This window comes from Mesoplodon densirostris, chromosome 2, assembly GCF_025265405.1.
Source record: "Mesoplodon densirostris isolate mMesDen1 chromosome 2, mMesDen1 primary haplotype, whole genome shotgun sequence".
NCBI classification, from domain to species: domain Eukaryota; kingdom Metazoa; phylum Chordata; class Mammalia; order Artiodactyla; family Ziphiidae; genus Mesoplodon; species Mesoplodon densirostris.
In genome coordinates this window covers 89611060-89638614 of record NC_082662.1, presented here as the reverse complement: position 1 = coordinate 89638614, position 27555 = coordinate 89611060, and the positions used below count along the sequence as shown (strand labels likewise).

Genomic DNA, 27555 nt, shown 5'->3' with positions numbered 1-27555 from the left:
TAGGTTTTGGATCATCGTGTTTTTGTTGTAATTTGTCTCTAGGTATTTTTTAATTTCCTCTGATTTCTTCAGTGATCTCTTGGTTATTTAATAACGTATTGTTTAACCTCCATGTGTTTGTGTTTTTTAACATTTTTTTCCCTGTAATTGATTTCTAATCTCATTGTGTTGTGGTCAGAAAAGATACTTGATATGATTTCAATTTTCTTAAATTTAGTGCAGTTTGATTTGTGACCCAAGATGTGATCTATCCTGGAGAATGTTCCAGGAAGAAAGTGTAATCTGCTGTTTTTGGGTGGAAAGTCCTATAAATATCAATTAAATCTAGCTGGTCTATTGTGTAATTTAAAGCTTGTGTTTCCTTATTAATTTTCTGTTTGGATGATCTGTCCATTGGTGTAAGTGAGGTGTTAATGTCCCCCACTATTACTGTGTTACTGTCGATTTTCTCTTTTATAGCTGTTAGCAGTTGCCTTATGTATTGGGGTGCTCCTGTGTTGGGTGCATATATATTTATAATTGTTATATCTTCTTTATGGATTGATCCCTTGATCATTAGGTAGTGTCCTTCTTTATCTCTCGTAACATTATTTTAAAGTCTATTTTATCTGATATGAGTATTGCTACTCCAGCTGTCTTTTGATTTCCATTTGAATGGAATATCTTTTTCCATCCTCTCACTTTCAGTCTGTATTTGTCCCTAGGTCTGAAGTGGGTCTCTTGTAGACAGCATATATATGGGTTTAGTTTCTGTATTCATTCAGCCAGCCTGTGTCTTTTTATTGGAGCATTTAATACATTCATGTTTAAGGTAATTATCACTAGGTATGTTCCTATGACCATTTTCTTTATTGTTCTGGGTTTTTTTGTAGGTCCTTTTCTGTTCTTGTGTTTCCCACTTAGAGAAGTTCCTTTAGCATTTGTTGGAGCGCTCGTTTGGTGGTGCTGAATTCTCTTAGCTTTTGCTTGTTGGTAAAGCTTTTGATTTTTCTGTCGAATCTGAATGAGATCCTTGCCAGGTAGAGTAATCTTGGTTGTAGGTTTTTCCCTTTCATCACTTTAAATATGTCCTGCCACTCCCTTCTGGCTTGTAGAGTTTCTGCTGAGAAATCATCTGTTAACCTTATGGGAGTTCCCTTGTATGTTATTTGTGATTTTTCCCTTGTTGCTTTCAATAATTTTTCTTTGTTTTTAATTTTTGTCAGTTAGATTACTATGTGTCTTGGCATATTTCTCCTTGGGTTTATCCTGCCTGGGACTCTCTGCACTTCCTGGACTTGGCTAACTATTTTCTTTCCTGTGTCAAGGAAGTTTTCATCTATAATCTCTTCAAATTTTTCTTGGGTCCTTTCTCTCTGTCTTCTCCTTCTGGGACCCCTATAATGCAAATGTTGTTGCATTTAATTTTGTCTCAGTGGTCTCTTAGGCTGTCTTCATTTCTTTTTATTCTTTTTTCTTTATTCTCTTCCACAGCAGTGAATGCCACCATTCTGTCTTCCAGGTCACTTATCAGTTCTTCTGCCTCAGTTATTCTGCTATTGATTCCTTCTAGTGTATTTTTCATTTCAGTTATTGTATTGTTTATCTCTGTTTGTTTGTTCTTTAATTCTTCTAGGTGTTTATTCTTTAATTCTTCTAGGTCTTTGTTAAACACTTTTTGTATCTTCTCAATATTTGCCTCCATTCTTTTTATGAGGTCCTGGATCATCTTCACTATCATTATTCTGAATTGTTTTTCTGGAAGGTTGCCTATCTCCACTTCATTTAGTTGTTTTTCTGAGATCTTATCTTATTCCTCCATCTGGTACATCGCCCTCTGCCTTTACATCTTGTCTATCTTTCTGTGAATGTGGTTTTTGTTCCACAGGCTGCAGGATTGTTGTTCTGTTTGCTTCTGCTCTCTGCCCTCTGGTGGATGAGGCTGTCTAAGAGGCTTGTGCAAGTTTCCTGATGGGAGGGACTGGTGGTGGGTAGAGCTGGGTGTTGCTCTGGTGGGCAGAACTAAGTAAAACTTTAATCTGCTTGTCTGCTGATGGGTGGGGCTGGCTTCCCTCCCTGTTGGTTGTTTGACCTTAGGCGACCCAACACTGGAGCTACCCGCCTCTTTGATGGGGCTAATGGCAGACTCTGGGAGGGCTAATGCCAAGGAGTACTTCCCAGAACTTCTGCTGCCAGTGTCCTTGTCCTCATGGTGAGACACAGCCACCCCCCACTTCTGCAGGATACCCTCCAACACTGGAAGGTAGGTCTGGTTCAGTCTCCTATGGGGTCTTTGCTTCTTCCCCTGGGTCCCGATGCACACACTACTTTGTGTGTGCCCTCCAAGAGTGGAGTCTCTGTTTCCCCCAGTCCTGTCGAAGTCCTGCAATCAAATCCCACTAGCCTTCAAAGTCTGATTCTCTAAGAATTCCTCCTCCCGTTGCCGGACCCCCAGGTTGGGAAACCTGACATGGGGCTCAGAACCTTCACTCCAGTGAGTGGACTTCTGTGGTATAAGTGTTCTCCAGTTTGTGAGTCACCCACCCAGCAGTTATGGGATTTGATTTTATTGTGATTACACCTCTCCTACCATCTCCTTGTGGCTTCTCCTTTGTCTTTGGATGTGGCGTATCTTTTTTGGTGAGTTCCAGTGTCTTCCTGTTGATGATTGTTCAGCAGTTAGTTGTGATTATGGTGCTCTCACAAGAGGGAGTGAGTGCACGTCCTTCTACTCCACCATCTTGAACTAATCTCCTCTTTATTACTTTTCACTACCTGGACTTTTAAAAAATCCCATCAAGAAAATTTTTATAGAGTTAAGGATCAAATCCCATCCTATCCATTTCCTCTTCTGACTTCTGTACGATTTTCCAGTTACAGTTTCCTTCTTACGCTCACTCTGCTCCCAACTGTGTTCCTCTAATTTCTCCTGATTTCCGCTACACATTTGAAGGTGCTTCTAGACTTTATATGAAATCTTCTAAGCCATGCATATTCTTTCCTATTCACTAAATTGCTTGACTGAGTGTTCCACCTCTCCTAGAATATGGAGCATTCAGCCTTAATATGAAGATTTAAAAGTTGAGTGAATCAGGAGCCATAAAATACTTTTCAATCATTGTCATCACATCTAAATCTGATGTTTGTATTTGTATCTGGGTATGAATTGTAAATGTATCTGAATATACACATGTGATCAAGCCAATGACTTTAGACAAATTTTAGAATACTCTCTGACCCCAAATATTGTGACATGGTTATCTTAGCACTGATATAGATGTTAGATTTTACTGTGTAAGCAGGGTGTGCCAATGGTGGTGAATGTGTTAGTATAGTGAGATACTTGGTCTTTTTATTCTGCCAAATGGTGTGTCTGCTGGCATTTATTTTAGCAACTTCTTACTTTTTTTTTTTTTTAGCAACTTACTTAAAGACATTTATTTAAACTGCTGAATTATAAGCCACACTGTTCTAGTCTGTAATAAACATTTGGAGATGTTTTAATAATTATTATTATTATTATTAGCAAACATTTATTGAGCATTTGCTATATGCCAGGCATGAGTGCTTTACTTTTACTAATTTATTTAATACATTACTAGTTCTTATTTATGTATTTTAAAATTTGTTCTTTATTTATCATTATTATTATTGTAATAACTGATTATTTGTATTAATTTATTGAATCCTCATAACAACTTCATGAAGTATATACTATTATTATGCACATTTTACAGATGAGGACACTCAGAAAGTGAAGTAACTTGCCCGGATCCATAGAACCACACTTTTTCCTGGCTACAATGATTCTAAATGTTCCAGAGAGGCAATCATTAAATCATATTAGCCCTAATATGTGTGTGGTTAGCTGAATTCCCTCCTGGTCCTACATAATTTCAGCATACATAAAAGTTAAAACCAAAGGTTCAGATGGTAGATATGTTTAGAAAAAAAAATTAATAACACTCCAGCATTCGGAATTCTTCTATCGTTAAACAGCGGTTCAGACTAAAAGTCAGCATTCCTGCTTGTAATTACATTGAAGGGTACCGCTGTCCTTTTAACAATAGATTCTGTTCTCTGCTAACTGCTTTTCTCTCTTCTCCACCACCCCTTTGTGTGTGTAAGTGTGGGCGGCTGCCATGGCAACTCTGAATATAACTCCTACTGCAGATGGAGGGAGTAGTCAGGATTTGCTGTTCTGTTTGAACCTGTACATATATTTCTTCCCAGCTTCACTGGAGACACCTTGGGAAACTTTATAAGATAAATGTTGGGGTGTTTCAAATTAATACAGTCTCATGAAACACTTGCCAGAATTTTGACATGTAGGTAAATAGGGGAAGACAGCCATATATTCAGTATTCTCTGTGGAAATAAGCTTATTGCTATATTTAGGGAGAGAGATTTGTTTAATGTGGTGAAGGTGTTATAAATGTATGTAAACACATAAATAAAAATAAATGAGCCCTATGAGGAACTATGTGAATAAGAACTGAAGAATATTTTCCTGCTGCTTCTCTTTGTGGATTAGTAAATAAAATTAAGGAACTTGAACTCTTCCTTAGCATCTGACTTTAATTAAGGCTTTGGAGATAATTTGATCACAGAGTTGTTCTCTTTTGCTTTACTGAGAACTTTCAGGAAAAAAGAAAATCCTATGCCTATTTTTGCAAATGCTGTTGGTTTCCCAGGAAAAAGTTCTAAAGATTATTTAACCCTCAACCATTAAATTTATAATTCAGTGTTAAGTTGCATTAGAATAATATTTAAATTTAGCTGTGTGGTGTTTCTTTTCATATAAAATGGATAAACTTTTTTTTTTTTTTTTTTCTTTTTGCGGTATGCGGGCCTCTCACTGCCGTGGCCTCTCCCGTTGCGGAGCACAGGCTCCGGATGCGCAGGCCCAGTGGCCATGGCTCACGGGCCCAGCCGCTCTGCGGCATATGGGATCCTCCCAGACCGGGGCACGAACCCGTATCCCCTGCATCGGCAGGCGGACTCTCAACCACTGCGCCACCAGGGAGGCCCGGATAAACTTTTTTTGATTAAAGTCAAATGAACTCCAGAGTTGAGAATGAGACATAATATTTGGTGACTTTCCAGTTAACCTCATAAACCATTGAAACAAAAAGTCGTGGAATGGTCTCTTTAGGTCACTTCCAATTCTGGCCTTAGATTTTCTGAAAATCTTTTTTAAAAAAGGGAAGGGTCAGCTACATTTATTGAATATTAGTCTTTTCCCACTGTCTGTTGCCACGTAACAAACCACCCTTAACCTCAAAACAAGAATTTGTTATCCTCAGGACTCTGTAGGCTGACCTGTGGTTTTCTTGGTAGTCAATCCTCTTTGCTTCTCTCGTGGGTCGCACTCAGCTGACCAGTCAGCTGTGGGTGGACTGAGCTGGGACAGCCCCAATAGCTGGGCTCTCTCATTCTCAAGAGGCCTTTCTCACAGGTTGTCTTCCTTGACAGAATCTTAGAGCAGCCTACCAAAAGGGCAGAGGTCCAAGCTGTAAGGTATCTTGAGGCATAGGCTCCAAAACTTGTTCAACATCCCCATCTCTGTATTCTCTCGATCCAAGCACATCACAAGGCCAGCCCAGATTGATGGGGATGGAGAAACAGTCTCCACCTAGAGATGGGAGGCACAGAAAAGTCAGATTATAAAGAGCTGAATATGCTGGGAAAGGAGGAATTTGTGGACATTAAACAATTTACTACAGTCTTTTCCCAGAATATTAGTGGAAAGCTCTAAAATATGATTTTCTTCTCTTCTTCTTCCTCATTGTTGGCAGATCATTCATATCATCCTACTGTCACTTCCCACATGGCCATCTTTTATAATAAGCTCACAAGGTCCCACGTGCAGCAATGACTGCTTGCAGGCTGCCAAGACCAGAGTTAAATAAACACAGCCCACTGGTGTGTCTACCCCTCCTTTTGTGATGTTTTACCTAATTCTGCACAGGGGCACGAGCAGGCCTTCATTCTGGGGTACAGGAATTTGGGGGAGCATGCTTATTACTTGCAGCAGTTGGCTCCATAAGACTGACTGGTCGGGGACTGCGTTTGGAGAAGGATTGGGGTGGATAAAAAGAAAAGCTCTGGGCTGCCTTCACAAATTTGTCTTCACTGGCTGGTGAGACCTGGCTGCCCTCAGAAAGCCATTCCTCTAAATCTTCCCTGCTCAGGAGTAATTTAACACTGAAATGTATAAGGTCCCTGTGCTCTAGATTTCAAATGAGCAAATTTTAGTCTACTAGATAATATATCAAAAAGTATTTACTGGGCTTCCCTGGTGGTGCAGTGGTTGAGAGTCCACCTGCCGATGCAGGGGACATGGGTTCGTGCCCCGGTCCAGGAAGATCCCACATGCCGCGGAGTGGCTAGGCCCGTGAGCCATGGCCGCTGAGCCTGCACGTCCGGAGCCTGTGCTCCGCAACAGTAGAGGCCACAACAGTGAGAGGCCTGCGTACCGCAAAAAAAAAAAAAAAAAAAAAAAGTATTTACTGACCACCAACTCATAATGTGGCTGCTGTGCTATTACTTGACTACCTGTGCCACAGCCACTGATATTAGCCGATTGACGGTTCTGCTGTCAGCCTTCAGCTATGTGTTATTGGTAACAGGTGGAGAAGGTACGAAAGGTATCCGCAAAGTACCCATGGGGTTCCAGTATTTTCATTACCATAGACCCCTTTTATAGTTTACCTTCCCCCCCCCCGCTCCTCCATGAACATGTCTTTAAATCTTCTATTTAACACATTAACATTTTCCCATCGCAACTTAGGCCCAGATATTAGACAATGGTCCATAAGAGTAAAACTATAATATGCTGCTTTGAAACTGCACAATACAGTTATTAAAATTGCACACATACAATTATTAAATAACAAGCAGTAAATGTTTAAAGACACATGGATACTCTGCCTCTTCACCTTAATTTTACCTGGCTTCTGTAAGTGACACTTATACCTGGGTATTCTGTGATTGACTTGTGGCTTTGTAGTGGCATCTGGTTTTCTGGTCACATCACAAAAATTCCTGTGCGTTCCACAACATATCAGAACCACTCAGCAGCATGAGATCACTAGTGTCGCCAGCTGACTTAGTATAGTTCCAGCCAAAAGCAAAGAGTATTGACACTTTAGTTAGTGCGTGTGGGCTTATTATGGGTAAATATACCATTCTGTTAGGTTCGTTGAAATATTGAAAAATATGTTGTGGCATTCCATTAATACATCTGGGGTTTCTTAGGTGTTAGCAAACTTCAGCTTGGGGATTGCTGGCAGCACTTGCACATTCTAATTAGGAAAAGAGGACTTACTATCATTGGACAATATAATATAAGATAGCCAGGGCTGCATTATGACTTTTGTAGGCCCTAGGCACTTACGTGTGCCTTCATAGGCCCCTTCTGCCATTAAAAAAAAATGACCTCATTACTATAAAAACAAATTTGTACATAATATACGTTAAACATTTTCTTTAATATTCACTTTTTCCTTCTGATTTTAAAAGATATTAAGACAGTTTCATGGGACCCTAGAAGTATCACTGTGCCTACTGGAGAAGTTTGTCCTGAGAATGGTACATAATAAAGCTCTAAATGAAATATGATTGTTAGTGTAGCAGGTAATGTCAGTGGGAGCCACGGAGTGTCCAGGAGGAAAGAGATCACTTCTGACAAGCACCATGGGGAGAGCTTCAGAAGTAAGTGGTACTTGGGATGGGTCTTGGAGATGAATATGATTTGAATAGGTAAAGAAGAGGCATTCCGGGTAAGGGGACAGGGAGAGCAAAGGCCAGGAGCAAGAAACAGCAGATACAATTAGGATGGACTAAGGGGGGGAAGCTCACATTAGGAGTATATGGTGTGTGTGTGTTGAGGGGTGGGGGGGGATGATCGTGAGGTTTAAGGATTAACAAGAATAAATAAATCAGAAAGACCTTGTAAACCAACCTGAGGCCATATGCTTAAGTTAATAAGCAATACAGAGTAAAATAACGTTACAGAAGCAGTTCTTTTGAATGATTTTATTTACTTCAATTTCATTAAATATATATTGAGTACTTAGAATGCATCCAGCCTGTACATACTGATATCAACTCCTTCTGAAGTTTAAAATGGCCTGATAGAGAGTAAAGAGGGAATTAAAAAGGAAAGAAGCTAAAAGTGTAGGGAATGTTTTAAGGTTGTCAATCCTTAGACATGAAATGATAGGGATTTAAATTCAGCTGGTTTTCTTAAGATTGAAAGCCCTAATGCTGATGAGACCAGAGTCAGATGATATGAAATGTATAGATTCAAGCAGCTGAGGGATCCCTAAGCATTTTCTCTAAGAGCACAGGAATAGGAAAGTCAGACCTAGACCTAGAGCCAATGCTCTGATGTGCACCTCAGGGTTTATACACCACCACCACCTTACTTAGATGCTATGGCTAAATGGAGTCAAGTCCCTGGGACCAATTTTTGTATTTCATACTGCTTCTGTATTCCATCCTCCTGTTCCCCAGCTTCCATTTATTAAAAAGTAACTGTCTAGCGTCATACTAAGTACTGTCTATGCCTTAATCTTCACAATGGCTGGAATGAGTTTGGCTGTCTTCATTTTAAAGGTAACAAAGCTGAGGATACAAGAGGCTAATTAACGTGATCAAAGTTATTCAGCTAGTATTTGTTAGAGCTGGGACTGTGACCCAGGTCGGTGTGACTCCAAAGCCAGTATTTGGTCTCTTATATCACACTACCTCCTGAGATGTGCCCCAGTGAACAGAAGGCAGCTACATTCTGAGTTATCTTCAAAGTCCAGTACCTTACATATAGTAGGTGAAGAAAACTAGTTAGTTGATTTTAATTGAAATGTTCCACAATATGAATTAGGAAGGTTGCCAAAAAAGTATGCAGTCCATAAGTTCCTATTTTGTGTCCTATTTTCCAGTCAGCCAGGTAGCTCAAACACTAACAGTTATACAAATGGTCATTGTTACTGGACTTTAATTGTACTTTGATTTTAAGCGAATACATATTTTATTCTTATGAACCTTAATTTTGAATATCTGTGTTCTGCACATTGTTTGAGATGTTAAAAGAACTTCAATTGCTTTTTTTTTTTTTTGTGTGGTATGCGGGCCTCTCACTGTTGTGGCCTCTCCCATTGCGGAGCAGAGGCTTCGGACACGCAGGGTCAGCGGCCATGGCTAACGGGCCCAGCCGCTCCGTGGCATGTGGGATCCTCCTGGACTGGGGCATGAACCCGTGTCCCCTGCATTGGCAGGTGGACTCTCAACCACTGCGCCACCAGGGAAGCCCTTCAATTGCTTTTAAAATGACAATTTCTAAGTTATCTTCAACTTCTTTACAATGTACAATAATTGGCGACATAATAACCTAACTACCACTGGCCATGCTTAATTCTGATTAGACCTCTGTGGTAGGCAATATTACTTTGATGTTACGGGCCAGAACTGTATTCATAAGTGTGGAATGTGTCTTCCCAAGGCTCTAGTGTGCTAACCACCTCTTGTTTATCTTGCCTGATCAGAATGATGTCTTGGATGTAAGGATCAGTATGGTGGTCTGTGAGATGTTCAGAATATCCACCTCACTTCAGACTATGATGTGGCAAAGAGTAGGAGAGTTAACATAGCACTGACATAAACTGTGATGTAAGGAGTTGCTCGTTCCATGTGAATGAGAACCGTTTCTCATCCTCTTTCTTGAATGAGATAGAAAAGAACACATTTGACAAATCAATGGTCACCACTACTTGGTTGAAGATTCAGTAGTCTACATTCATTCTCCAGGATCTGTCCAGACTGGTGAATTAAATGGAGATGAGGAGGCCTACCACCTCTGCATTCTTAAGATTCTAATCAGTGGCATTAAATCTTCACCATCTTCCCTTTCCTAATGCAATATTATCTTTTATTTATTATCTTGGCAGGACTGGGAGAATATAGTTTCATAAGCTTCCAATTGAATTATCCAATACTCCAACTGCCCAGGGGAAAATGACCACTGGGTGTGCTCTCAGACCTAGTAAATCCACTGTGAGCCAGACTTTGGCCTGGACTCATTTATTTAGTCCCTATGTGACCCTACTCTACCATGAGGCCATGATGATGTTAATTTAGGTGTCCAGGTAACAATGTCCATTGGGATCCTATGTCCAATAGTCCTCAAAATATCTGGATATTCTCTTTTCCCCAGTGTAGTCACCCGAATGAATGGTCACAGGTCCTTTTGGGGCAGGACTGGGAAAATCATTACAATATATATACTTCCTGTAGTTTTGCAGGTCCTTCCCTCTGGAGACCAGCTGCCTCTTCAGTCAATGAGTTTGATTCAGGTCTGATAACTGCAGAAAGGAGTAAAACTTTTTATTTCAGCATCCACTCTCAGCTCTGCATTCTTGCTTTCTTGTGATTATATATTAAGTAGTCTGATTGGCTCCCCATCTATTTTGCCCCTAGGGAAGGCTATGAGCTATCAATCATCTCTGAAACTTTCTGCTGGTCAAGTCCACTTGGCTGTCACTCAGGCCTTCTGCATTATTACGATAATTGAGACACTCCCTCCCACCCCACCCGTCTTCTGATGGTTAAGCACTGATAATGAAAATTGGCTTCTCTTTCTTCAGGCTCCCCATCATCTGCATAGATATCAAGGAACCCAGCTCTGCGATAGGCTCTCCTACCATCAACCCTGGCCTGCACAGGAGAAGCGCCACTGAACTTCTGTATCACGCTGGTGCCCCTCTCACTTAGCACACTCCTGATGCCTCAAGGAATAGCTCGTCTCCTAGGTCCTCGTATGGTACACAATACTCTGGTGTGCCTTTGAGATCATGTTGTATGTCCATTCCAGCAACACCCACTTCTCTGAGACGTTTCATTCATTCCCCCACCAACTGCCAAGGCAATTCAGGCATGTCAGCTTCATTAAAAGAAAGCAACCATTTTCTCTAGGCTTTCAGGAGCCAGCCCAGCAAGGTGCTTGTACTGTCCCCTGGGGCCTTGCAAGAGTGTTAAATCCTACATCCCCAGGGAAAGTGTCCTGGTGTCAACAAACACTCCCTTACGGTGTTTCGGTTTCATCTTGCTTGATAAAGCCCCCTCAAAATCCAGCCCCATAGGTCTGTCCTGGCTCCAGCCAGTGTGTACTGGCTAATTCATGCAGCTCTTTGGGGATGGAATCTATCTGCTTCTCATCAGGTTCATCACATTCTGGGCAACTTAGTCCTAGTTATTTGCCTGGCAGCCAGGAGGGGAGGTGGGGGCAGATCGTGAGGGGACCCCTGGTGCACTGGGGGACAGAGACTTCTCATTCCGCCACAATCATGTGTCCTGGCATGGGTGGATTGGGGGAGTACCAGCACTTTGTAGGTAGAGGTGGGCCACGTCTGAAGGCTCTGAGGGTTTAGAGGAGTCTTCGTGAACCAAAGTCTTCAGGCACATCCAGCCAGATGTCCCTATCCTTTGTGTTAAGGTCTTAGATTTTCCAAACCAGGGTCCTGACCTTGGCACAATAGACTTGCCTTAGCTGAGCACTCAGTCATCTTTGAAGGTCCCCTGACTCTTAGCTAGTAAGTCATAAATTAAGCCTTCAGCTTTTTCTACCCTCACACTGTAGAATAAACAGCCTGTTTCTAAGTTACCAAAGAGGCTCTCTGGTCGACACACTCAGTTTTCATTTGTTTGTTTTTGTTTTTTGTTTTTTTTTGGGGGGGTTGTTTTTTGTTTGTTTGTTTGTTTTGTGGTATGCGGGCCTCTCACTGCTGTGGCCTCTCCCACTGCGGAGCACAGGCTCCGGACGCGCAGGCTCAGTGGCCATGGCTCACGGGCCTAGCCACTCCGCAGCATGTGGGATCTTCCCAGACCGGGACACGAATCCGTGTCCCCTGCATTGGCAGGTGGACTCTCAACCACTGCGCCACCAGGGAAGCCCCATTTGTTTGTTAACTACTCTCAGCTTTTCATTTTCTCTCTGTAGGGCACCAACATGACTTAATAAGAGTCAGCCAGTATTATTATCCCTGAAGGCAGCGTTTCCCTGATTTCTCAACTGCCTGGATCATCAACCTGGTTAGCATCTTCCTCCCACCTAGTGTGACCAACTATCAGACTTCAGACTTTCAGTGGTAAAATCGGGAAAGTTTGTGTAAACCAGGGTGAATTGGTTACCCTACTCCTACAGGAGCATTCTTCCAAGCCACTACTGATGGCTTTTAGCAATTGCATTGCTATCTGGCAGACTGTCTGTGCCTCACACACCACATAGAATGGGGTCCTTATTTCCGGCCAGGATATGTTCCCAAACCCTGTCTTACCACCTGCTTTCTTAGACCAGCCCTGGTACCAACTCCATTAGTTAGGATCCCCCAAGAATTGGATGAGATTTATTGGCGGCTTGGAGAGGGGGCAGTCCTTGCAAAATTTAGAGGAAAGTAGCAAGGTTAGATAGGGAGAGTCTCAGCCAGTCTTGAGCAGAGGTGGTCCATTAGAAGAGCCCCACATTGGGCATAAATGGCCAAGCCTTAGATCCCCTGCCATCCTCAGTTGCTGGTGGGGGTCTGGTCAGGAAGATTGTGGCCTTTTTTCAAACACTGTGGGGAATCCCAATGCTTTACAGGTGGAGATTCTCAGCTCACTGCTCTCCTAACAGCAGAAGAGCTTGATCTTTTCTGAGGGGAGATCAGAGCAAACTTACCTCTGTGGCTGCCACACAGCTTTCATCTAGTTCTAACTCAGAGTGGATCTAATAAGATAAGGGCTTAGTAGTGTGATGTATGTGATGTATTATCTTCTGTGATCCTCCCTGTGTCAAATATATTTGCATTTGAACTGCTTTAATGTTTAGGAAAAAAATGATAACACTGTAATTTCAGTCATCAAGCTCCTCCTAAACTGACGATATAGTTTAAATCCAGATTTCCTGGCACATCCTCCACTGTATTACAAAAGACATCACCTTTTCCTATGAACACAGTCTGCTTTGAGCCTTTCGTTTGTTTATGCCATTTAAAGAAAATCTTGGAAGAACAAAGGACTTCAAATAACAAATAAAAATTCTTTTATAATAATATAGAAATTTAGAGTATAAAAATAATTATTACTGAGTGCTCACTGTGCGAAGCGTTTTACATACAGTTTATTTACTGCTTCCTTCTCTTTGTCAAACATATTAATCAGGCCTCTTTCTATATATAGGGATGTGTGCCATTAGCTTATGTACAATGGAGGGAAATATGATTTCCTTAGACATGCTAAAATTTCCACCACCAAAAAATAAAACCAGCAATCACACAGAAACCATCAATTAAGTTGAACTACCATCCCATTTCTGAAAGAAGCTTCTAGAAAGACTAGTTTATACTTCCTCACCTTCTAAACTAGTTACAGTGTGGGTTTTGTCCTTCTCCACCCACCCCCCCACACACTCTACCTAAACTACTCTTCAGATTTCATCCACCAGAGGTCTTATCAGAAGCCTCTTCAGATCCTTGTCTTTCTGACCATTTCAACATCACTGAGACTCCTGATCACCCCCTCCTATCTGGACTTTTTCTTTTTTTTAAACTTTGAGAACATTATATTTTCCAAATTGGCCTTCTCTCTCATTAAGTGCTTTACTGCAATGTCAGAAAACCACCTACCAGCATTTACCAGGTTTCTGTTCTTGACCTCCTTTTCTTCCCTCTGTTATCCCTCCCAAGGGTGATCTCATTCATCGCCATTTCCATGTCTTTTTTTTTTTTTTTTTTTTTTTTTGGTGGTATGCAGGCCTCTCACTGTTGTGGCCTCTCCCGTTGCGGAGCAGAGGCTCCGGACGCACAGGCTCAGTGGCCATGGCTCACGGGCCCAGCCACTCCGCGGCATGTGGGATCTTCCCGGACCAGGGCACGAACCCATGTCCCCTGCATTGGCAGGCGGACTCTCAACCACTACGCCACCAGGGAAGCCCCCATTTCCATGTCTTTTGAAGTGAACCCTCAAACTCCTTCCCTGACTTTATCCTCTCTCCTGAACTCCAGAGTTTATTCCTAACTTGAACATAAATATGTTGTGTTTCATCAGCTCCTTAAACTCAGCATTTCAAAAATGAAAATCATGACCTTGCCATTGCTCCAAACTAGCTACTGCTTTTGTATCTTCTGATTTGATTATTGGCATTCCTACCCTCCCAGTTACCCAAGTGAAACCTGTGTCTTCCTCAACTCCTCCTACTTCCACACCCCCACGTCCAGGTGTCTGATTAATTATGTTGGTTCCACATGTGAAATCTCTCTCAAATCTAGACTCTTCTTCTCCACCCTCCCCACCACACTTCTGCTTGAACATGGCTCCTTTAAATCACTTGCCTTGACTATTGCAGGAGCCTCCCAAAAAAGTTTCCTAAGAAAGTTCTTCACTCACCCCATCCATTTTACCCTGTGCCACTATAGTAACACTCCTAAAGCATGAGTGTAAGCAAGTCTGTCTTTGCACAAAAGCTTTTCATAGTCTCCCCTCACCAACCCCTCAAGGGTCACACTCCTACATGTGATATATGAGAGCCTCTTTGTCCTGTCTTCCCTTCTGCTATAGACTGAATTGTGTCCCCTGCAAAATTCATATTAATATATTGAAGCCCTGACCTCCAATTGATGGCATTTGGAAGTGGGACCTTTGGGAGATAATTAGGTTTAGATGAGGTCCTTATGATGGGATTAGTGCCCTTATAAGAAAAAACATCAGAGAGCTTGCTCTCTCTCTCAGCCATGTGAGGACACCAAAATAAGGCAGCTCTCTGTAAACCAGGAAGAATGCTCTCAGCAGAACCCAACCATGCTGGTCCCTGATCTCAGACTTCCAGACTTCAGAGCTGTGAGAAAATAAATATCTGTTGTTTAAGTCATCCAGTCTATGGTATTTTATTATGGAAGCTTGAGCTAAGACACCTCCCTAAGTTTCATGAGCTCGGTTCCCAGGTCATGTGAACTCAGTACACACTAGATCATCACCACAGTTACTAACCACAGTATTTTTTTCCACTTTAATACTTTTACTTTTGCTGTTCTCTCTCAACCTACAGTATCTGCAGTACCTCCTACCTCCATATTCACCTAATCAAAATTCTAGTCACCTTTTCATGTATCAGCCAAAGTTCTCTACTACACATAATAGAAAATGAATCTGGCTGATTTAGCCCAAATGAGGTGAAAGGACTGGCTGAAAAACTAGGTTCAGGGAATGAGCAGGAACCGATGGAACCTGAGCAGCCAGAACTCAGCCAGAATCTGACCACAGGAAGGGCTTGGTGAGGATACACTGCTGTGACCACAGGACCCATTCACCACATTGCCACCCTCTTGCCATGCCTCTATGAGCATGGCTTCCACTGCAGCTACTGGTGGAATGAATATTTCACTTTATCAGCTTCTCTGTGTCACTTTCAGGCTTGCAGGTACATCTGATTGACTGAGTGTGGGTCACATGCCAGCAGCTGGCTTGCCAGGGCTTTGAGGAAGGCACTGTCCAGCTCTTGTTGGCTTTAGTGGTGGGATAGAGTCTGTGCTTCCCATATAGGAGGTGTACTCTAAGGAAGGGGGTTCAAACATTTTGTGGTGAAAAGAAACACGCTCTTTACCTTTATAACCTAGAGCAAGGTTGATCTCCTTTTTGAAGTTTAGTCTCATCTTTTTAATTGAAATTACTCTACCTGTCTTCAGTAGCACACCTAGCCTATTTGACACCAAAGCACACCGTTCTTTAGCATCCCTTCCTTTAAATGGAAAAATTACTTTCAGTAATAGTTATATGATAACAGTAATAATCATTATTTTATTGATTCATTTTTTCAGGTTTAAGATAGACAAATAAGAATGTTTTAATTTTAAAGGCATTAAAATTTGGTAAAGTGTTTCATGTATGAACTAAAGTTTGCACTTACCCGATAAAAACACTATACTCTGCATTTCTATTATTTTATGATTTTATTATGCTGAAGTATCTTATTATTTCATTACATCGTTTCATTAAGTTAAACATAAAAACTCCAAGTAGTCACATAGATTGGCAGAATCAAAATAATTCACGGTCTTTTTCTTCAACTTTACAGTTACTAAGCTTCATTTTTTTCCCCTCTCAAATCTACTGTTTAAATGTGGCACCATAGGGGTTTGAGACACTCCATGACCAAAGTGAGCTTGAATGGTTCCCAACCTTTACAGACTTCCTCTCCAGATGAGTATGTGTGGCTGAGTCCACATGCCAGAAGTCGAAAGTATAGCTGGGAGTTCAAATTAACTTCCACGGGGGCTCCTCCTTCTCGGCTGCAGTTGCTCTGCGCTCAGCGGCAGCAAGATGGCGGCGCAACTGCCAGACCGTGATGGTGGTTCGCAGCTGGCAGGGCCCGCAGCGGAGGCCGACCCCCTGGGCCACTTCACGTGTCCCGTGTGCCTAGAGGTGTATGAGAAGCCGGTGCAGGTGCCCTGTGGACACGTCTTTCTCTCTGCATGCCTGCAGAAATGTCTGAAGCCGAAGAAGCCTGTCTGTGGGGTGTGTCGCAGCACTCTGGCACCTGGTCTCCGAGCCGTGGAGCTCGAGCGGCAGATTGAGAGCACAGAGACTTCTTGCCATGGCTGCCATAAAAATTTCTTCCTATGCAAGATCCGTGCGCATGTGGCTACCTGTTCCAAATACTAGAATTACATCATGGAAGGTGTGAAGGCCACCACCAAGGATGTGTCCCTTCAGCCAAGAAATGTCCCAAACCGTTACACTTTTCCTTGTCCTTACCGTCCCGAGAAGAATTTTGATCAAGAAGGACTTGTAGAACACTGCAAGTTGTTCCATAGCACGGACACTAAATCTGTGGTTTGTCCGATATGTGCCTCGATGCCCTGGGGAGACCCTAACTACCGCAGCGCCAACTTCATAGAGCACAGCCAACGCCGGCACCGGTTTTCTTATGACACTTTCGTGGATTACGACGTGGATGAGGAGGACAAGATGAACCAGGTGCTGCAGCGCTCCATCATCGACCAGTGAGCAGGCTCTGCTGGGGCTCATGTTCCAGAGCTTCCATTACGTGTTCAGCGGGAAACGTGTGACTCCTCCACCTAAATGTACAATAGACCTGGAAGTGAGCCGTGGTATTAAGACAGGGTCACTTCCGACGGGGAACAAGTCCCCAGAGCAGAGCCCTCCTTTCCTTTGGGCTCTTCCCCTACTGTTTACCCTGCTTGTCACATGTCTGGTCTTGCTCCTCAGCCACGTCCTGCAGCTTCTGCCTCCTTTTTGGAAGGGAACCCAGCTTCTCCACCTGTCCTTGTTTCACATTTGAGCCTCGTGTTCGATGTTGACCTCTCAGGTCCTCTGAGCCAGCCAGGACCTTTTCTGGGTCATGAATAGCACAGATGAGACAAGCGTCTCCTCTCCTTGTCCCCGCGGTGTGTGAGCTCTGGCAATAATGCATCTGATCAGTGATGGAGCTCCTTCTGTGCTGTGCAAGTTCTTGTTAGTTGGTCCTTGGCAGCAGCTGCCAGAAGCTGGAGTTACCTCATGGGAAACATTTCACACGTCCTGTTGGCGTGAATGTTCTGGACTTAACATGGTCTGGTGCTGGAAGTTTTGCTCAGTGATATTTTCCTATCATTCCTGCACACCCTTAGGATTAACTGGTTCAGTCTTAAATGCCTGCATGGTGCCTTTTTAGGATAAAGGTGTAACCGCATATTTTTAGTGAAAGTAAGTGTTTCTGGCTTAGGAAAGTTAAACTCCATTTATCCATAAGTGAGGAGGAGGGTCAGCTAAGTGAGGTGGGAGGGCCATAGCTTTTTGGTTCTGATTTTCAAACTAATGAAGTATTTTCCAGTGACTTGGTTATGTTTGCTTCTCTATTGGGGAGCCTGCTTATGTTCCTGTCCTTGAAGCACAAAAAGGAGTCCTCAGATGAATAAGAAGTTTGGGGGGTCCAGTGGATACTAGTTCTTTTATTTGGTAATTTAGATTAAACTGCGTGTTGCTTTTCTATCACGAATGGTTTCCTTATAGAACTGGCTTCAACACGTAAGTTGGTGTGTGAAGACCTGCCTTCTAAAGCGGAGGGGTTGGGGAGATCTGGTATCGCCGCCGCTGTCTCTGACAAGACACGCTGCTCAGAAGGCACAGCACACTTCCTGGGAGCAGTTGGTAATGGAAGCTGTCCACTGGAAACTCGCTTTGCTAATACCCCCGGAAGCCTGAAGTTCGACTGTTTCACGAATATTAATAAATACGAGGCTAAGGGCTGTCTGATCTGTAGGAGCAGAGCTTCTGATCCACCAAAAGGCATCTGGGTTTAGGTTCATTTTTCCTTGTTAGATCTCTTGTCTGAATATGGACATTGTTTCTGGTCAGTGGCTGAGGTTTCAGATGACAAGGGGCTCTGGGCCTGTGCACTGCGCTGTGGGCCTCACGCTACCTGCCAGCGAGAGCTGCACGTGCCCAGGGCCCAGCAAAGACGGGCCCTTTGGGGGCAAAGTAACTTTTTCTAATGTGCTGTTGCTTGGGAGGGCCCTGATGTTATGGTCAGCTTCTTCAATGTAATTTCTGGAAGAAGTTCATCTCAGTCTAAGTTTAGAGGGAAATTTGACAAAACCTTCATTTGCGGGACCTGATGATGGTGGTCTCACTGGTGATACCAAGAAACTGAGTTCCTTGTATTAAGTGCATTTCATGTATTTCTAATAAGGCGACTTTCCAGAAAGTGACATTTGTTATGTTCTGGCTTTTAAAAGGTGAAATATAAATAAATTTCATAATTTATCCAAAATAAAAAGACAAATTAACTTCCATGTACAATACAATATTTATTAGAGATTATGTAGTCAAAATGTGCTGATTTGAAGATCATATATATATATATATATATATAAACACTCGTCAGTAACAGCATCAATTATTTCAGCTTAAACCAATGTTCCACTTACTATTGCTCCTTAACAAACCATCCCAGACTTGGAATAAAACAATTTACTGTACTCACAGATTCTGTAGGTCAGATATTAAAAAAAAGATGCAGCATGGCTGTCTTGTCTCTTCTACATGATGTTTTTGGCCTCAGTTGAGAAGACTCAAAGGCTGGCTCCAAGGGCACCTTGATATCTAGGGCATGGAATCATCTGAAGGATTGTTCATTCAGATGCTGCATTAGGGCTGGGAGGACTTAAAGGCTAGGGCTACTTATATATGACTTTTCCATAGGTCTTGGCTTCCTCAGAGCATGGCTGCCCCAAATGGTCAGGTTTCCTACAAGACTCCAAGCACGAGTGTTCCAGTGAACAAAGCAGAAGTTCATTGGCTTTTATGAGTTCACAGTGTCACACCTGCTGCACTTTGTTGTTTACAAGCAAGTCATAAGACTACCCAGATTCAAAGGGAGAAGAATTTGACTTCACCACTTAATGAGGGAATGGCAAGGGAGCAAGGGGATGGCGGGACTGTTGCAGCCATCTTTGAAGGATACAATCTGCCACAACCAACAAAATATCCTGGGGGGCAGAAGTCCCTATTCACTGACATTGTTTAGAATTGCCTGGCAATTATAGAAAGCAGTTAGACAGTTGGTTTTATTATTGTATTCCCTTTATTGCCTGCACCTGGGGCAGACTGCTGCTCCCACTCTGCCCTTAGTATGCCACTGCGCATGTTCTGATCTGGGAAGGCTTGGTAAATTAGCACTTAAAAAGGGTAAAGTTTTGCCCAGTTGTTTTGTTATTTATGTATTTCTCCCTCCAGTAGATTATAAATTCACTGAGGTTAGAGACCATTTCTTTATAACCACCACAGTGCTAGCAGTAGCATAAGTATAATACACACTAGAAACGTATGTTGATTGGTTCAAACAATTACACCCTATTTTAAATGCTTATTATTTGTAACTACGATGTTTAAATAGATGTTTTCCCATTGCCCCCTAATAAATCTATAATCTCTAATTATAGTGATCTAGAAAATGATACTCAGAGGTTGTTCCTATACAAAGCACTGGATTGATTCTTCTGAATAAACAGGTCTAATTCCTTTTTTTTTAAGTTTAAATTTTATTTCATTTGTTGGTACAGACTTTTTTTTCCTAACATCTTTATTGGAGTATAATTGCTTTACAATGGTGTGTTAGGTTCTGCTTTATAACAAAGTGAATCAGCTGTACATATACATATATCCCCATATCCCCTCCCTCTTGTGTCTCCCTCCCTCCCACCCTCCCTATCCCACCCCTCTAGATGGTCACAAAGCACTGAGCTGATCTCCCTGTGCTATGTGGCTGCTTCCCACTAGCTATCAGTTTTACATTTGGTAGTGTATATAAGTCCATGCCACTCTCTCACTTTGTCCCAGCTTACCCTTCCCCCTCCCCATGTTCTCAAGTCCATTCTCTATTACGTCTGCATCTTTATTCCCATCCTGCCCCCAGGTTTTTCATGACCATTTTTTTTTCTTTTTTTTTAGATTCCATATATATGTGTTAGCATACGGTATTTGTTTTTCTCTTTCTGACTTACTTCAGACAAGACTCTAGGTCTTGTATGATAGACTCTAGGTCCATCCACCTCACTACAAATAACTCAATTTCGTTTCTTTATATGGCTGAGTAATATTCCATTGTATACATGTGCCACATATTCTTTATCCATTCATCTGTCAATGGACACTTAGGATACTTCAGTGTCTTGCCTATTGTAAATAGAGCTGCAGTGAACATTGTGGTACATGACTCTTTTTGAATTATGGTTTTCTCACAGTATATGCCCAGTAGTGGGATTGCTGGGTTGTATGGTAGTTCTATTTTTAGTATTTTAAGGAACCTCCATAGTTCTCCATAGTGGCTGTATCAATTTACATTCCCACCAACAGTGCAAGAGGATTCCCTTTTCTCCACACCCTCTCCAGCATTTATTGTTTGTAGATTTTTTGATGATGGCCATTCTGACTGGTGTGAGATGATATCTCATTGTAGTTTTGATTTGCATTTCTCTAATGATTAATGATGTTGAGCATTCTTTCATGTGTTTGTGGTCAATCTGTGTATCTTCTTTGGAGAAATGTCTATTTAGCTCTTCTGCCCATTTTTGGATTGGGTTGTTTGTTTTTATGATATTAAGCTGCATGAACAGCTTGTTAATTTTGGAGATTAATCTTTGTCAGTTGCATCACTTGCAAATATTTTCTCCCATGCTGAGGGTTGTCTATTCGTCTTGTTTATGGTTTCCTTTGCTGGGCAAAAGCTTTTAAGTTTCATTAGGTCCCATTTGTTTATTTTTCTTTAATTTCCATTTCTCTAGGAGGTGGGTCAAAAAGGATCTTGCTGTGATTTATGTCATAGAGTGTTCTGCCTATGTTTTCCTCTAAGAGTCTGGCCTTACATTTAGGCCTTTAATCCATTTTGAGTTTATTTTTGTGTATGCTGTTCGGGTGTGTTCTAATTTCCTTCTTTTTCATGTAGCTGTCCAGTTTTCCCAGCACCACTTATTGAAGTGGCTGTCTTTTCTCCATTGTATATTCTTGCCTCCATTATCAAAAAAAAAGGTGACCATATGTGCGTGGGTTTATCTCTGGGCTTTCTATCCTGTTCCATTGATCTACAGTTCTGTTTTTGTGCCAGTACCATGCTGTCTTGATTACTGTAGCTTTGTAGTGTAGTCTGAATTCAGGGAGCCTGATTCCTTGAGCTCCGTTTTTCTTTCTCAAGATTGCTTTGGCTATTCGGGGTCTTTTGTGTTTCCATACAAATTGTGAAATTTCTTGTTTTACTTCTGTGAAAAATGCCAGTGGTAGTTTGATAGGGATTGCATTGAATTTGGAGATTGCTTTGTGTAGTATAGTCATTTTCACAATGTTGATTCTTCCAATCCAAGAACATGGTATATTGCTCCATCTATTTGTATCATCTTTAATTTCTTTCATCACTGTTTTATACTTTTCTGCATACAGGTTTTTTTTCTCCTTAGGTAAGTTTATTCCTAGGTATTTTATTCTTTTTGTTGCCATGGTAAATGGGAGTGTTTCCTTAATTTTACTTTTGGATTTTTTATCAGTATATAGGAATGCAAGCGATTTCTGTGCATTAATTTTGTATCCTGCTACTTTACCACATTCATTGATTAGCTCTAGTAGTTTTCTGGTAGCATCTTTAGGATTCTCTATATAATGTATAGCATCACATCATCTGCAAACAGTGAGAGCTTTATTTCTTCTTTTCTGATTTGTATTCCTTTTTAATTTTTTTTCTTCTCTGATTGCTGTGGCTAAAATTTCCAAGACTATATTGAATAATGGTGCTGAGAGTGGGAAACCTTGTCTTGTTCCTGATCTTAGTGGAAATGGTTTCAGTTTTTCACCATTGGGGACGATGTTGGCTGTGGGTTTGTCATATATGCCTTTATTATGTTGAGGTAAGTTCCCTCTATCCCTACTTTCTGGAGGGTTTTCATCATAAATGGGTGTTGAATTTTGTCAAAAGCTTTCTGTGCATCTATTGAGATGATCATATGGTTTTTATTCTTCACTTTGTTAATATGGTGTATTACATTGATTGATTTGCATATATTGAAGGATCCTTTCATTCCTGGGATAAACCCCACTTGATCATCGTGTATGATCCTTTTAATGTGCTGTTGGATTCTGTTTGCTAGTATTTTGTTGAGGATTTTTGCATCTGTGTTCATCAGTGATATTAGCCTGTAGTTTTCTTTCCTTGTGACATCTTTGTCTGGTTTTGGTATCAGGGTGATGATGGCCTCGTAGAATGAGTTTGGGAGTGTTCCTCCCTCTGCTGTATTTTGGAAGAGTTTGAGAAGGAGAGGTGTTAGCTCTTCTCTAAATGATAGAATTTGCCTGTGAAGCCATCTGGTCCTGAGCTTTTGTTTGTTGGAAGATTTTTAATCACAGTTTCAACTTCAGTGCTTGTGATTGGTCTCTTTATATTTTCTGGTTTCTTCCTGGTTCAGTCTTAGAAAGTTGTGCTTTTCTAAGAATTTGTCCATTTCTTCCAGGTTGTCCACTTTATTGGCATATAGTTGCTTATAGTCATCTCTCATGATCCTTTGTATTTCTGCAGTGTCAGTTGTTACTTCTCCTTCTTCATTTTTAATTCTATTGATTTGAGTCTTCTCCCTTTTTTCCTTGATGAGTCTGGCTAATGGTTTATCAATTTTGTTTATCTTCTCAAAGAACCAGGTTTTAGTTTTATTGATCTTTGCTATTGTGTCCTTCATTTCTTTTTCATTTATTTCTGATCTGATCTTTATTATTTCTTTCCTTCTGCTAACTTTGGGGTTTTTTTGTTCTCCTTTCTCTAATTGCTTTAGCTGTAAGGTTAGGTTGTTTATTTGAGATGTTTCTTGTTTGTTAAGGTAGGATTGTATTGCTATAAACTTCCATCTTAGAACTGCTTTTGCTGCATCACATAAGTTTTGGGTTGTCATGTTTTCACTGTCATTTGTTTCTAGGTATTTTTTGATTTCCTCTTTGATTTCTTCAGTGATCTCTTGGTTATTAAGTACTGTGTTGTTTAGCCTCCATGTGTTTGTATTTTTTACAGTTTTTTCCCTGTAATTGATATCTAGTCTCATAGTGTTTTGGTCAGAAAAGATACTTTATATGATTTCAATTATCTTAAATTTACCAAGGCTTCATCTGCTATGTGTTTCTCTGTCTTCTCATTTTGCTAAACTTACTGTGTTTGAGGGTCTCCTTTTCTCAGGCTGCAGGTTTGTAGTTCCTGTTTCTTTTGGTGTCTTCCCCCAGTGGCTAAGATTGATTCAGTGGGTTGTGTAGGCTTCCTGGTGGAGGGGACTAGTGCCTGTGTTCTGGTGGATGAGGTTGGATCTTGCCTTTCTGGTGGGCAAGTGCACATCTGGTGGTGTGTTTTGGAGTGTTTGTGACCTTGTTATGATTTTAGGCAGCCTCTCTGCTAATGGCTGGGGTTGTGTTCCTGTCTTGCTACTTGTTTGGCATAGGGTGTCCAGCACTGTAGCTTGTTGGTCATTGAGTGGAGTGGGTCTTGGTGTTGAGATGGAGATCTCTGGGAGATTTTTGCCGTTTGAAATTACATGGAGCTGGGACGTCTCTGTTGGACAAATGTCTTGAACTCAGCTCTCCCACCTCAGAGGCACAGGCCTGATGCCCGGCCAGAGCACCAAGACCCTGTCATCCACACAGCTAAGAATAAAAGGGAGAAAAAAAGAAAGAAAGAAAGCAAAAAGTAAAATAACATAAAGTAATATAGAATAATGTTATTAAAATGAAAAATAAAAAATAATTATTAAAAATAAACAGAAATTCAGGCTTCCCTGGTGGTGCAGTGGTTGAGAGTCTGCCTGCCGATGCAGGGGACACAGGTTCATGCCCCAGTCCAGGAAGATCCCACATGCCGCGGAGTGGCTGGGCCCGTGAGCCATGGCCGCTGAGCCTGCGCATCCGGAGCCTGTGCTCTGCAACAGGAGAGGCCACAACAGTGAGAGGCCCATGTGCCACAAAAAAAAAAAAAAAAAGAAGTTTAAAAAGTAGTAAAAAAAAAAAAAAAGAAGAAGAGAGCAACCAAACCAAAAAACAAATCCACCAATGATAAGCACTAAAATCTGTAGTTAAAAACAAAAACAAAACAAAACAAAAAATGAACAGACAGAAACCTAGGACAAATTGTAAAAGCAAAGCTATACAGAGAAAATCACACATGGAAGCATACGTATACACACTCACAAAAAGAGAGAAAGCAAAAAAAATTATATATCATTGCTCCCAAAGTCCACTGCCTCAATTTGGGATGATTTGTTGTCTATTCAGGTATTCCACAGTTGCAGGGTACATTAAGTTGATTGTGGAGATTTAATCCACTGCTCCTGAGGCTGCTGGGAGAGATTTCCCTTTCTCTTCTTCGTTCGCACAGCTTCTGGGGTTCAGCTTTGGATTTGGCCCCACCTCTGCATGTAGGTCACCTGAGGGCTTCTGTTCTTCGCTCAGACAGTACGGGGTTAAAGTAGCAGCTGATTGGGGGGCTCTGGCTCACTCAGGCCTGAGGAAGGAGGGGTACGGAATGTGGGGCAAGCCTATGGCCGCAGAGGCCAGCATGATGTTGCACTGGGCTGAGGTGCTCTGTGTGTTCCCCCGGGAAAATTGTCCCTGGATCACTGGACCCTGGCAGTGGCGGGCTGAACAGGTTCCTGGGAGTGGAGGTGTGGGTAGTGACCTGTGCTTGCACCCACACTTCTTGGTGGCTACAGCAGCAGCCTTAGCATCTCAAGCCCGTCTCTGGGGTCTGCGCTGATAGCCATGGCTCATGCCCATCTCTGGAGCTCGTTTAGGCAGTGCTTTTAATCCCCTCAACCTCATGCACTCCAAAACAAAGAGGCAAGAAAAACCTCTTGCCTCTTTGGCAGTTCCAGACCTTTTCCCGGGCTGTCTCCCAGCCAGCTATGGTGCACTAGCCCCCTTCAGGGTGTGTTTACGCAGCCAACCCCAGTCCTCGCCCTGGGATCCAACCTCCAAAGCCTGAGCCACAGCTCCCAGCCCCCACCTGTCCCGGCGGGTGAGTAGACAAGCCTCTTGGGCTGGTGAGTGCCGGTCAGCACCGATCTTCTTTGCGGGAATCTCTCCGCTTTGCCCTCCGCACCCCTGTTGCTGCGCTCTCCTCCATGGCTCTGAAACTTCCCCCATCTGCCACCCACCATCTCCACCCACGAAGGACCTTCCTAGTGTGTGGAAGCTTTTCCTCTTTCACAGCTCCCTCCCAGAGATGCAGGTCCCGTCCCTGTTCTTTTGTCTCTGTTTTTTCGTTTTTCTTTTGCCCTACCCAGTTGGGGGGGGTTTCTTGCCTTTTGGGAGGTCAAGGTCTTCTGCCAGCATTCAGTAGGTGGTCTGTAGGAGCTATTCCACATGTAGATGTATTTCTGATGTATTTGTGGGGAGGAAGGTGATCTCCACGTCTTACTCTTTTGCCATCTTGAAGCTCCTCCTAATTCCTTAAATAAATTAAGCATTTGCACTTTCTATGGCACTTTTATTAGAGCCAAGAGAGGAAATGGACATACACCTTGGCGTTTATATATTTCCCCCAAAGGCCCTCCCGTGGAGCCTCTTTGCCACTCTCATCTCAACTGGGTAAGCCTTTAATCAATCTCGTAATTGGACATGGTGCCTGCAGTGGGTCCATGCACATCCTGAGGGTGGGGAGGTCCTTTTGTACACCCTTCAGTGATCCTAGTTACTTGTCACTGCCTGTGGACGTGAAAGCAGCTGAGTTGGATTCACAGGGATGCTGGCTGGTAGGGTCCCTGTCCACAGCTGAGCTGTGACTGGTGATGACCACGGCCTCAGCATCTGGTACAGCACCCCCTTGGACCCTCCAGCGGTCAACTTTACAATACTCCTTATACACACAAAAAAGCCCTAAAACTTAAGGCCCTTTTGACTCTTGCTTTCCCTAAAAAGGGGTCCACCATATTTGTGTGAATAGCTGAATAATAAGTGACATGCTTTTACTGTGTGCGCCAGTACTGTGCTAAGTGCTTTCCATAGATTAGCTTGTTCAGTCCTCACACTTGTAAACTATGGATATATTATAATTCCCAAATTAAAGATGAAAAAACTGAGACTCAGAGAAATTTAATAACTTGCCCAGAGTCACACAGCCAGTGTTTGTTGGAGCCAGAGTCTGAACCCAGAATGCTCCCCAAGTGTATTTTCTGAGCCACTCCCTTGCACTTCCTCCCTGGTACAGCCAGTAAACTAAGGTGCACACCTGGAGTGCTGACAGTGCAGAATTCCAGGTCCCTTACCTGGGACCCTTTGTTCTGGGTGACTAATGTCTCTGTAGTTTCCCAGGAGCATAATTTTGACTCCCTTGTGGCAATGGTATAACGCACGTTGTTCCAGCCTGGCTGGTTTCTTAGGGTGAGCCAGAAATCACAGTGCACTTGCCAAAATGCTAAAGATGGCCACTGCACGTAAATCAGGCATACTTCTTATACTTAAGTGTTCTCGATGGCCCCAGTGTGCTCATATATTCACAGTATTTAAGTTTAACTAACTTACGGTGACACCCACTAATTCAACTGGGCCATTTTTAACATAGAATCACAGGGTCTTTTAAACTCATTCTGTAATTGATTTTCTTTATTCCATAAAGTTTTCTTATTGGGTATTTTCATTTCATGAAGGTCTATGGTGTTAAGATGATAGTTTTGGGGTTATTTACAAATATAATTAAAATAGGGAAAGTTAAATAGTAAAGTTGAAGAGTCATTGGAGGTATTACTTCAGCATGAAAAACTTCTCTTCATCCCACCTACAAACATGGTTTAGGCCCTCATCGTAGCATGCCTGGATTACCAATAAAATTTTCCTAATAGCCTCTCCTCCTGCCCATTGTAATCCATTTATTCTTCCAGTAGTTTTCCAAGTGACTCTCTGAAATGGAAATCATAATAAGCAGGGCCAGTTTCATTGGGTGTGTAACCTGTGCTGTCACATGGGGGCCCGTGCTCAGGAGGACCCCGTGGTTGGTTTTGATGCTCTGCTCTCACCGTCTTGACATTCCTAATGATT

The 27555-nt window shown here is 42.2% G+C and overlaps 2 protein-coding genes across 2 annotated transcripts in view; both read left to right on the top strand.

The window, feature by feature from the left end:
- The window catches only part of PLPPR5 (phospholipid phosphatase related 5), a 168816-nt gene that overhangs the window by 51943 nt on the left and 89318 nt on the right, over positions 1 to 27555 (top strand). The window lies entirely within an intron of this gene.
- On the top strand, positions 16324 to 17410 carry LOC132480982 (E3 ubiquitin-protein ligase RNF114-like). The gene is given in 1 exon segment (XM_060085632.1): positions 16324 to 17410. A coding segment is annotated over 1 exon segment (687 nt). The 5' UTR covers positions 16324 to 16329; the 3' UTR covers positions 17017 to 17410.